The following is a 13578-nucleotide window of genomic DNA, read 5'->3' on the forward strand; positions in this document are numbered from 1 at the left end:
CAGATTACGCCGCACCAAACACAGATGTGCAGTCAAACAGAGGTTATTGTATGTACGTCTCACTCTAATTAGTGGGCAGACATTTAAATAACATTACGAACCACTGAAAACAACAGAAATATGTTTTTAGAACATCATTTCCGATACATTACATCTGTCCTGTATAAGGCAAAAAAAAATATCATCCAAGTATCTAACTAACATCTATGTTAGTTTTACCTAAAACGTCTGGAAAAAATTCAGCTGTATCTGAGTCAGGCCTAACGTTTAAGATATTCTTATTGACTGATGTCATATTGGTTTCATGGAAGGTCGTTGGACAAATACAAAACAAGGAGCATGTTCCACTTTTCCTGAAACCTAATATCCTGGTGTTTTTGCCATACACAAATTACTCTTGATTCATACCGATATTAACAGATCAAACATTCTAAATCACGTCCTCTTTCCATGGTTCATTGTGAACAATGATTGATAGCTTAAGCAGACAGGTAAATGCCACTAATTAGTTAATTACCCTCTCACATCATTTAGTCTGCCAAGAAAATAAGCTCCAAACAGCCGTGGTATGACCCTCTGGATGTAGAGGCTAGGAGGATGTGTCTGTGATGATGTGCAGCTCCAATATCCGCATCTTAGCCTGCAAGTATTATGTAATGACATCCTCTAGATAAATAGTGGAGCACAGCCAGTACCACATAATGACATCAGCTAGCTCAACAGTGACATTAGTAGATATATCAATATTAGCAGATATTTTATATTTGTAGCTAGTAGAGTCCTCTAGCTCAACAGTCCTCTTGCTCAACAGTCCTCTACCTCAACATCACATCCTCTACCTCAACATCATGTCCTCTAGCTCAACATCACGTCCTCTAGCTCAACATCACATCCTTTAACTCAACATCACGTCCTCTAGCTCAACATCACATCCTTTAACTCAACAGTCCTCTACCTCAACATCACGTTGAGCTAATTAGTGCATGATGACATCCTCTAGCTCAACTAGGGGACCATTAAGGGGGAGAGCATTTAAAGTGGCCAGAAGTCAGTGACCAAACGGTTGTCCTTAAATGTATGTTACTACATAGTAGTAACTGTGGTATCAACATGGTACTTACATAGTAACTACTATGTAACTGCTATGTAATTACAGTCTAGTGTTACCAGTTATAACACCAATGTTATACGATTGGCCAAAGTCTGCTCGATCAATGTCTCTCCCTGGCAATAGATAACAGTATAACTCCATTAAACATGTTAAAAACTGCTAAAAACATGCTAACAACTGTAGTCACTGTCTCAATCTATGAGCTGTATTTGCTTTTCATCGAACCAAAGTGGCCCTAAATATGATTTAAAAAGACATAGAGAGCCAGGCCTGAGTAATGAGTGCCTGTGCAAGTACTGCTTCTCGTAGCTCGGGGGCTGTTGGAACATGGCTATGTGATAACCTAATACATATGATACAGGAGAGTTGACTCTGGGTTGTATTACCCTGGACTCCTGCTCCAGATGGTTCCATGTGTTTCCTACAAGCCACTGAGTTCAGTAATGAAGTGACTATACATTACAGCAACATTGTGCGTCATAAATACTCATTTTTAAAATGGAGTAGTAAATCCGCCAGTATATATCATTGGCGCAATGCATATCATTTTAAATCCCTGTCAGTATAACCTTATACATATGTTTGTATATCTAAACTGGTTATAATTTAGATTAGACTCAAGTGGGGATTATTTAAAAATGTGTTAAATAGCTAATGAATGTTTACTGTGCTTGATGTAAAACATGAACTTACTGACAGAAACATCTGTCCAGGCTGCATTAATGAACACTGGCAAAAATATGTCACTGTGTTGCAATAACAGAACGTCTATAGCATTACTAACTAAACAGATATTTACCAACCTCAGGGCATTAGGACTCCTGGAGCTTACTGACAAACAGTGAGTGGGTCAACAAAAAAAATAGAGAAACAATGTCAACCCTGACAATCATCTGAAAGCAATAACAACACGAATGGAAATTAAAAAACGTAAACTAATCTAGGAGAACAGAGGAATGTCAAAGAATGCCACAGTGCCTTTCATCCCAGATGTGTGTCATTAAGCCTGGGTGATGGCTGCTCCCAATGTGAGCCCCGCAGATCATGTTTCTCTGTCTGTTAATGCCACTGGACATCTGAACTGCCAATGATAATGATAATTGCTGCAAACAAATGCCTTGCAGTGTAGCATCAAGATGGAATAAATACTCACCACTTAAACAGAAAATATCTCTAATTGGGGGCAAACACTATGTAGCCTACATTCCAGTGTTTCAGTGTTGTATTTTCTAACATAATATTGAGCAATAAAAAGTCGCAAATGGCCCTGATTTGTTTGAGTAGCAACAAATACTGCCAGACTTTGCTACTAATGGCAAACACATATACATATGACAACTATGATGAATATTATGCGCAGCAAGACAAGTAACTGGTGACCACTAGCCAAGCCAATAACAATCTCTCTATAACACAATGTTGCTTCTGTTGTTGACGATTTTCAAACTACGGGGGACATATTTATAATATAATCTCTGTTTTCATAGTCATAAATGCTCTGGTTTAATGGTTTATTTGACCAATTTCACAGTGGGACATTTTGAAATAGATGTTCTATTGGGTTTGGATGGATTCAGTCTGAAAATGGAGAACATATGACGGTACATCTAACTTCGGGAGGACAGCACTAACAATCTTTCCTTCACGGTGAGTTACAGAGAATGCAAGACAAAAAATCATACGAGGGAAAGACTACTTTTCTTGGCCAGGAGAGCAGCAAAGTTTTTATATGGTGCAGCACAGTTATGGTATACCATTCAGATTATATCGCAGAAATACTGCCAGATAACATGACTCTAAATTTGTTGGAAAGGAAAGGAGAGAGATGGACTGATATATTAGCCTCCCTCATTTCCTGCATCAGGTTTGTCTCACCTTTAGTGCATCTCTTCTTCATTCTACACCTTCTACTCTCACTCTGAGATGGACAGAGCGAGGCCTTCTCTTCGGGCATGGTCCAGGATGGTTGACGGGTCCTTGTCTGGAGGCCCCATCGGAAGCCACAGCTGAGGCCATTACGGAGACAGGCGGTCCATTCGCCCCACTCGCCTACAGGACCCAGCGTACAGCCCTCTGAGATACAAAGGAGAGACAGGGACTTTAGACAGGGCTATCAGTGTCAGGTAGATAGACTATAGATAGAATTAGTGTATAGCAGAGGTGATTTTTAATTAACACTCTCATCATGAGATAGCCCTGTCATGAGACTTGTAAACTCAAATGTTGCCTCAGATCTTGAGGATGTCTTCTTGGTAGACTCTTGTGTCATCCATGCTGGTGGAACGCAGCCCATCACAAATGCACCTTACTCTATCCATTATGATATTCATTACAATACAGGGGAAAGGAGGGACTTTAGACAGGGCTATCGGAGTCAAGAAGACAGTTTTAAATACACCTTACTCCACTTAAAATACAGGGGAAAAGGAGGGACTTCATAAAGACAAAGTTATCAGAATAAGTTAGAAGTTGTGAACATACAGTACCTTCGGAAAGTATTCAGACCCCTTCACTTTTTCCACATTTTGTTGTGTTATAGACTCAATTTAAAATTGATTAAATTAAAAGAATTTGCCATCAATCCACACACAATACCCCAGAATGACAAAGCAAAAAACAGGTTTTTAGAAATTTCAGTAAATGTATTAAAATTGAAACAGAAATACCTCATGTATTCAGACCCTTTGCTATGACACTCTTAAAATTTGCTAAAATGCACTCAATTCAAAAAGTTGAATTGAGTCCATCTTAATGCAAGGATAATAGTTCATGTAATTTTGTAATTAATATCTTTTTGGGTTTCTGATTTGCATAGAAATCTATTACACACCGTGTAATTGTGTAACCCACTTTCCGAAGACACTGTAAATCTCACCTTCGAAATAAGGATTTCTAGGCAGTTTGTCACAGTCAGGTAGATAGATAGGCCTCAGGAACGCACCTAGTCCAATTCACCTATTAGAACTATAATTGATGCTCAACTATGTATATGCATACAGTATACAGTATATGCATGGTAAGGAATCATCATTCTCATAGGTGCATGTGGTCCTCTGTGGCTCACTTGGTAGAGCCTGGCGCTAACAACGCTTAGGTTGTGGGTTTGATGCCTGCTGGGACCATATATACTGAAATGTACGCACTCACTGCAATGTAAGTCGTCAGTTAAATGGCATAGAAAAAGACACATATGACATATGTTACATCCACAGCTGGCAAGGAGGGTTAATGTAGCATCATTCATTAAGTACACCTTGAGAGGAGGCAGCATGCATAAAGATATATTCAATCGATCATCACTAGGGGCCCGAGATGAGTCAGTGAATATGTGTGTAAATCACTTACCTATACAGTCGGTTTGGTGGGGTAATGTGCCATCTGGACAGCCGCTGTAGCACTTGCCTTTGAACAGCTGGAACCCTGCTGTACATTTAGTACAGAAGTCTTTGTTGAAGCACCGCTCGCAGTCAGAAGATCGGCATTCTGGGAGGAACAAATGCTATAATGCTCAGTACATACATGTACAGTACACTCCGATGGTAAGATAATGATAATTGTGTAATGCTTAGGCTACAGTAAATTATTATTAAAGGAGCTCCACATTAAATCTGGTTCCCTTGTGGCCATGACTGGAAATTGCAATTACAAAAAGTGGGTTTACACTAGCCATTAGTACTAACTAGCTTCCATCACATAATCAGCTATCCAGACCATTATGATAAGATCACGACATGTTAAGTGACATGTCAAGTGAACAGGTTACAGTGGGGAGCTATTACTTTTAAACACTATCGCTCCACAATCCCTGCTGATTTTCTAAGGCCATTATATGCAGTAGTACAGTGAAATTGTCATGTGTAGTTCCTTTAAACACTGTAACACTTGCCATATCATACACTTGCCTGCCATAAAACCTTGATAAGCATCATAACATAGTCATGAAGTGCAAACTTTCCTCTGTGATTCGATGACATCACATAACCCAGTTATAATGACATCACATAACCCAGTTATAATGACATCACATCAGTTATAATAACATCACATAACCCAGTTATAATGACATCACATCAGTTATAATGACATCACATAACCCAGTTATAATGACATCACATCAGTAATAAGTCATAATGCAAGAATCATGTTTTTTATTAGTGCATGTCAGTTTCTATAAACCAAGAGTTTCATATATCTGGCATCAGGGCAGCCCCGAATATTAAAAGTGTATATATAAAAAAAAAAATTCAGGGGGCCCTCCTGCAACCTGCACAACCTGTTGTGGGGGATGGGTGCAGGTTACAAGTGCAACACATTTTCAGCATGTGCAATATTTCAATTTGTTTATTGTTTTTGTTCTCAACTGTTAATAATACAGTTATAGACAATATAACATTCATCTTTTGGGGAAAATGCATCCAGTCTATGTGTTTATTGTTGTTTATTGTAGGGAGTAGGGTGTAGAGTGGGGTCTAAATTACAGGAAAAAACTCTTTCAGGTGTTTGAGAAACTCAAAAAGCAGAGCCCTGTCTGGCATATTATACATTTTATGAGTTATGAGAAATTAATTCAATTCAATCTTACTTTATCAATCACATTACTTAAGAAACACTCCTTAACCCTAATCAGATAAGACTCACTCATGCAGCGGTTGATGTCTTTGCCACGCTGGCCGAAGTGTCCGACCGGGCAGGCGTGCAGGCAGGCGCCGTGGTGTGTCATGCCCTTTCTCTGCAGGAATAGGAACAGCCTTTCTGGGCAGCGCACACAACCATTGTCCCTGGAACACTCCAGACAACTACGACAGTCTTCTGGACCCTCTCTAGGAGCTGCACAACACAAACATACGTCACCTTACACTGAGATACTGCTACTGTTAACATTCTTGATGCATTGGTTCATCAGTTTCAAAGAGGATGTTAGGGATTTTATGTACAGTACATATTAGTGGATCTTGATGTGAACATTTAAATGCATTAATGTATTAAGTATAATGCATTATAACTTATTATAAGGATGTATGAGCATTTATATTATATTATATTATATTATATTTATTTTTCAAACTCATAATCTGTTATGTTTTTCTGTGGGAACTTTCGTACTGGCTGATAATAACTGATAATAACATAATAACATGCCAATGAGACATTTGTCAGGTTAGTAATCTCTGAATGTTAAAAGTTCTGCAAAAGCATGATCGGACTGTGAGGGTAAGCCTCCACTGCTGGTTCCAGGTATAAAGATAAAGGTCATTTAGGGAGTATGCGAGTACATATAGAACTGTAAAGCTCTCTTTGTCTGGTCCCAGGTATCCAGACATTAAATAGCTTTAAGAATTGTTAGAGGGAGATGAAAGGAAAGGATTGTGTGAGCATGAGCGATCGCAATCTCAGATTCTTGCACAATATCTGTGGCTGTGTGCCTTGTTGAAATTCTTGTTGAATTTCATCTGTATAGTACAAATCTCCAAGAAAAGGTGCACACATGAAATACACAAGACATGCTGGGCACTTTACAGTGACTATGTACAGGATGTTGTTAACAGTGCTATGAAAATGTCCATTATCTGAACTGTATTTGAAGAGTTTTGTGGCAAAACGCTATATCCACCATTTTCTAAAATATACTTTCTCTTCTATAAAATGATTGTTGTCATGACATAAAAACCCTTTATAATACATTTGAAAGGACAGTAGCTATGTTAAGTTATTTTCTTACATATTAATCATATCCTTAAAATTGGAATCAATCTTGATTATTTAGATTTGTTATGATTGCTAATGGATAATATATATATATATATATATATATATATATATATATATATATATATATATATATATATATATATACACAGTACCAGTCAAAAGTTTGGACACACCTTCTCATTCAATGGTTTTTCTTTATTATTTTTATTATTTTCTACATTGTAGATTGATATTGAAGACATCAAAAAAGGAACACATATGGAATTATGTAGTAGACAAAAAAGTGTTAAACAAACCAGAATATGTTTTATATTTTAGATTCTTCAAAGTAGCCACGGCCCTGGACTTTGACAAGAAAACAGCTCTGGACTTTCAGCCGACAGGGGGGGGGGGGGGGGTTCGACCGGCTCATCCACCGGGAATTCTCCCGGTGTTCCAGATGGCCAGTCCGCTACTGTATACAGTATGTGTGATGATGATACAATAATACAATGATAAAATGATACAACACAACAAAGAACACAGGCTATTGCTGCTAATGCCTACACAATTCAATTGAGTTGGTAATGTAGCAAAATTAAACCATTATCAATGAATTGAAGCAAATACCATGAACAACATGGTTGAACTACAGATTGTTTGCCAGTATAAATGAGGTTTAGTATGTTAAAATGTGTAGCTTACTGCATACATTTGGCTAAACAGTAGGCTCTAAATAGCATGTACCAGGGTTAGTACAGTATGTAGTAGATACTTTTAGTAAAAAGTGAGCTTTCGGTCACATCCCTGGACTTTGGTGACATAGTATTTTATAACCAAAAATCAATAGGTCAATATTCCCCAATTCATGCCGAAATCATCTCAAAGTAAACTGTGTTAGCCACTAGGGCAGCTGGGGGGCAGGGGGCAGCTGGGTGGCGGGCAATTTAGTAACCCTTCTCTCACGGTTCCATCTAGACACTAGGGGGCGGCAGAGACCACCCCATGAACTAACTGGCACAACAGGTGCTCCTTATTATTTCATTAGGATCTTCCTATTTAAGTTGTACGCTTTTGTTATTCCTGTGTGGTAGCTTGACTCTCAGCAGTTGTATGTTTCTCTCATGGTCTTCTAGGACATGTGTTAGTTAAAGATTCTCTAGTGTCCTAGTTATTCTAGTTATGTCCTCGCCAGTGGTATGTTATTTTCTAAAGTTGTTCCTGTCTAACCTGTGGATTACCTGAAGTAAAGTGGCTTTGCCTTTGAACTGCATTCCCTCGTCTGGTCTCCTCTCTGCACCTGGGTTCTACCCCACACAACCTCACACCTTCCTTCCTGCTGAACATAAACATCCATAGCTAGCATGGAAGAGAAACTGCTACAGCTTCTTGTCTGTAAAACTTTGAAAGGGATTTTGAAGCTGTATGACTTGTTCAGTTGGAGTTACTTTTTGGGGATTAAATTTAAAACATAGATAATTTGGGCAAACTATCCTTTTAAGTCAAACAAACATTAGTCTTTAAGAAACATAACAGGACTTTTGTTGGTAATTCTTTATCACACTTTGGCTTGAGTGTTGATATATTGTTAAACGATTTATTATCCCATTCTACCACTCAGTCCATAGTTTAGAGCAAACAAACTTTTGTAAAATAAGCTTTTGGGTGTGGCCTCTGTCTGTCCAATCAGGCAATTTCTTGACAATTTCTTGACATTTTGTTTGGCGACTCACCTAGTTCAAGAGTTCACCAAGTTGTGTATGGTAACTTTAAGTTCTGCATCCAATTACAGCAATTCAGTGAATTATCAGTTTTCAAGTGTTTTTTTGTTGGATTAGTGTGTAGATATCAAATGTTGACTTTTCACATGATTCTACATGAAGATACAACCCAGACCTCGGCACTCATCATTTTCCATAAGTTACAAAGCCTGTTTCCCAGTCCTAAATGTGTTACCAATGTACTAAGTTCATGCCTGTTTAAGTGTGGATGAAAACGGAGGGACTATTTTCTTTTTTCTTCTTCCTTTTTTCCTATTTTTGTCTCCTCTCATATTTAGCCCCAGGAGTCGCCGGAGGGGCTATGTGAAGTGGAGCAGATGGTTCTGATCACTCCCTATCCTTCATGACGGTAAACAGAGAAAGAGACAATGATGTCTGGATTGAGGCAACTAGGGACCACAACCCACCACCTCCCATCTGAAAGAGAGAGCACTGTGAATGGAGGAAGCGACAGAGAAACCACAACTCCTCTGAAACAGAAAAAGGCAATCCTGTTGAGATGGAGGGACCTCAACCCGTCTGAAACAGAGAGACCTCAACCCATCTGAAACAAAAAGAGACAAAACTGTCTGGATGGAGTTAGCAATGGAGGGACCACTACCCCTCTGAAACAGAGACAGTGTTGATAGAGAAAGAAATAGATCCCCTCTGACTGTATGTACACATTTATTATTATTGATTCTTGACATCTCCTAGTCTCAGATTGAAGTGGGAAGTCGCAAATGACAAATGAGGCTAAATCTGCTGGAAGTTTATGCAGTCAATCTGTTGGAAAATTCCTACAGTCGCCATAAACCATTTCCACTCTTCATCTCTGTAATTCATGAGCTGCTATAATAAACTTGATTTTGCCAATCTATTTGATAAGGCAAGCTGATAAAAACAAACCATTCTCTTTTCAAACATCCTTCACAGGTGGTGGCTGTCTGCAGCACTTCACACCTTGTGTCTGCTGCGGCAGCGGCATTAAGATAGACCACCGCTGCAATGGCGGCATGAACCTATGGTCCACTGTATACTTTCTTCATGACCGTCTCCATCTTCGAACTTTGCAAGATTATTTTCAGAAGTGATGAATGACTAATACTGGCTCCATGACATCCATGAGATGTATTATATTTTTGTGAAATGATTTGAACATGCAAATCTGATTATTGGTAGCATTCAATTTAGCTATTTCAGTAAAACCTAACATTTATTTTAACCCCTGAGCGCCCCGGTGCATTTTGGAGACAGGCTATTGTTGGAGAACGGAAGTTATTCTGTTTGATCACCACCACTGCTGCCCAACTGCTGCTCAAGCCCAGGATATGACAGAGCTGAATATACTGTACTGAGAATCAATATCCACCAACATTTTATCAACATTATTAGCCTACAATAAATCGGTAAAAACAGATTAATCTTTGATAGATATGGTAATTTATTAACGTTTACATAAAAAACTGCTGCTGTCGAAAACCAGTAATGTTGCAAGGGTTGCTCAGAATCAAATGCTTTGCTAAGTTCGCTTTAATAATATAGTAATATCAACAGAGAATACACATACCCGTAAACAATGTATTTTCACCAGTGTTTAATAGGGAACAGTACTTATTTGCTTCAATATCATCAGTGGCCCTATATATTAGATAATTCACAATGAGATTGACAAGATAGCAGTTGTCAAATCTTTATCATAATCATATTGGTTTGGTACTGTATGCTTTACACATTTTGAGTGAAAAAGTCGTCCCAAGAGCCACAAGAGGTACAATCCTTAAAGGGGCAATCTGGGATTGGTACATCCATTTTTTTTACTTTTAAATTAATGATATATACCTAGCCATTGATTTTCTTGAAGAATAAAACTTGCCTCATACATCAATTTAGGACCAAATACAGTCAGTGTGGTCTTGGCATGATGAATAGCGCTTTTCAGAATTTGTGTTCTCAAAAATAGTCATGAGACGAATTAAAAAATATGCAGGGAAAATATGAGACTAATAAACAATATAATGACACACAAAACAGTCTGGTTTTAATCAGTGTGTAACATAAAATGTGAGAACGATGTTTTAGGTTCCAGCATATTCCCACACATTTTCTAACCTGCTGTTAGAGAGAGCTGCAGGTTTAAGGAGCCAGAATGGCTATACTGTAAACTTTGACCCTGTGTCGGTCCCTGTGTGGGTCATCTCATTTGGTTTTTAACAACTTCCAGGTGCATAGAGCCCTGCTGGGGCTCAGAGGAGCTGGCTAACTAGCTAAAAGCCTGGGGCATATGGTTCTATCGAACTCAGTTCAAGTTTCTACATGTTCGGCGCAAATATAGCAGGACATACTTTGCACTTTTGTTTGTTTTGAATTTGTATTGATACCACAATATACAGCAGATGGCAATATACTGATGATGTACAGTGCCTTCGGAAAGTATTCAGACCCCTTTTTTGTGTTATAAACTCAATTTAAAGTGGATTAAATTAAAAGAATTTGCCATCAATCCACACACAATAGCCCAGAATGACAAAGCGAAAACAGGTTTTTAGAAATTTCAGTAAATTTATTAAAATTGTACATAGGTATTCAGATCCTTTGCTATGACAAAATTAGCTAAAATGCAAAAATGTCATCAACAAATCACTCAGTAAGTTGAATTGAGTCCATCTTAATGCAAGGATAATATTTAATGTAATTTTGGAATTAATATTGTTGTTTTTATAGACTGAGCAAATGGAGAGGAACAAAACTGGAGAGGAACAAAAATCTACAAAGTTGAATGGTGGAGAGGAAAAAGCACAGTCGATGGGACAACATCATCTCAGTCACTCTACAAAATAGGTCTATAACCAAGTGGCTAAAAAGAATCCCTTAATGGAAAATAATCTATCTCATATCCATAATTGTGTTTGCAATAACAAATTCATACAGCAAATGCAGCAAAGAAAATGGCTGGAAATGTGTTTATTTGGTTTTACTACAAAGCCTTAAGTTCGGTGCAAATCCAGCACATGCAATGCAGTTTCCGCACCATTTCTTGTGTGAAGCATAGTGGTAGCTGCATCAAGTTATGGGTATGTTTGTCACTGGCAGGGACTGGGGAGTTTGTCAGGATCAAGAGAAAATTATGAAATTTGTTGAGTTGGTAGTGACATCCTCAATCTGGAAAATAGCATCCCAATGAATTAGCACTAGGCTTCTACTGTGACTCGCAAAATTCCCCACTCTTATGCAAGACGTGGGCTGTAGTAAACAAAATAAGCAACTACTGTACACTCACTGGCCACTTTATTAGGTACACCTGTTCAACTGCTCAGTAACGCAAATATCTAATCAGCCAATCACATGGCAGCAACTCAATGCATTTAGGCATGTAGACATGGTCAAGACGACCTGCTGAAGTTCAAACCGAGCATCAGAATGGAGAAGAAAGGTGATTTAAGTGAGTTTGAACGTGGCATGGTTGTTGGTGCCAGACGGGCTGGTCTGAGTATTTCAGAAACTGCTGATCTACTGGGATTTTCAAGCACAACCATCTCAAGGGTTTACAGAGAATGGTCCGAAAAAGAGAAAATATCCAGTGAGCGGCAGTTCTCTGGGCGAAAATGCCTTGTTGATGCCAGAGGTCAGAGGAGAATGGCCAGACTGGTTTGAGATGATAGAAAGGCAACAGTAACTCAAATAACCACTCGTTACAACCAAGGTATGCAGAAGACCATCTCTGAATGCACAACACGTCAAACCTTGAAGCAGATGGGCTACAAAAGGGGGTCCAACCCAGTAATAGCAAGGTGTACCTAATAAAGTGGCCGGTGAGCGTATATCCTGACAGCAAATTGCACATACTGTACATATCTGGGTACCTTCCTAAAAATGTATCTTTTGTGACCTAATATGGTGAAGAATTTTTAGTTGGTGTTATTTCATTCGCGGAGCTAAGAGCTAGAGTCTATAAAATATATTGAACTTTGACTCTGTCGTTGCGACCATTGTGATGGTTACATGACTGTGAAGCATCAGAGAATGTGCAGTAAAGTTCTAAAATTCTTAGATGGAATTCCCTGCTTTAATTTTGTCACATTCAAAATGTGAGATTAGATATTTTCTGTGTTGTATTTTGCCTCTGATCTATAAAAAGTTAACAGTGGATTAATATTTTTGTAATTAATAAAGCGTTGCTAAATCAAACATTTGTCAACTAGTCATCATTTCAGCTAACAAGCTAGCCACTTTTGCTAGCAAATTGTAGTTAGCAATGGGAACAGTTATAATTTAGAAAGATAAAAGCATCACTGTTGAAATGCCAGATAGATTAAATTCCCTTTTGATAAGCTATTTTCAAAAACTTATGCTAAGTGAAGTGGAAATATAACAACAATGTTTTTCTAAGGTGTTATAGGGATAAGGTCTTATATAAAGTGAATACACACTGTAGTTTGTGATTGTGCATGAGATGCTTTGGAGAGTTGCAAACTTGGCAAATTTAAAGTTGAAGTTGTTACATCTGGCTGTCACCTGAGAGTGTTAATGTTGTTTGGAGTTTCTGACATCAAATCACTTAAATGATCCGAACTTGGAGGTCCAAGATCACAGATCACAGAATTCTGAGTTTTTGACTTGGTCATGAATGCACCATGAGTTTGATGTGCGTACATATTCAACCAAGAACTCCGCTTGCGACCTCATTCATGTTTGTTTATGTATTATTACAGGCAGCAACATTATGATTGTTAGCAGAAGTGAGTACAGTTAAGTTGTAACATTGCTAGCTGACTAGCAAATGTCTCCAACAATGACTAATGTCTTCAGTTCAGTTATGTTGACATTCTACAGTTTATGGCATATGGACTTGACATGAATCTTGTTATACAACTTTTACATTGAACGTAAACTAGGCCAAAGGTTTCTAGCTCGAGAGCTAATAGGAAACATCCTACTGTAGGCTACTGTACTTAGCTACTGTACCAGCTGCTGTAATTAACTGTAGCTAGCACAGCGGTTTGTAAGCAGAAGGTTGTG

General features: G+C 38.3%; 1 protein-coding gene across 1 annotated transcript; it reads right to left on the reverse strand.

Moving 5' to 3' along the window:
- Positions 1–2684: 2684 nt before the first annotated feature.
- rspo4 (R-spondin 4) lies at positions 2685–9547 on the reverse strand (the record flags this gene model as incomplete). The annotated part of the gene is made up of 5 exons (XM_083667724.1): positions 2685–2689; positions 2987–3184; positions 4457–4594; positions 5750–5938; positions 9523–9547. 5 exons carry the CDS (start codon positions 9545–9547, stop codon positions 2685–2687), a joined length of 555 nt encoding a protein of 184 aa, XP_083523850.1.
- Between the last annotated feature and the right edge of the window lie 4031 nt (positions 9548–13578).

Source organism: Argentina silus, assembly GCF_951799395.1.
Source record: "Argentina silus genome assembly, chromosome: 4".
NCBI lineage: Eukaryota > Metazoa > Chordata > Actinopteri > Argentiniformes > Argentinidae > Argentina > Argentina silus.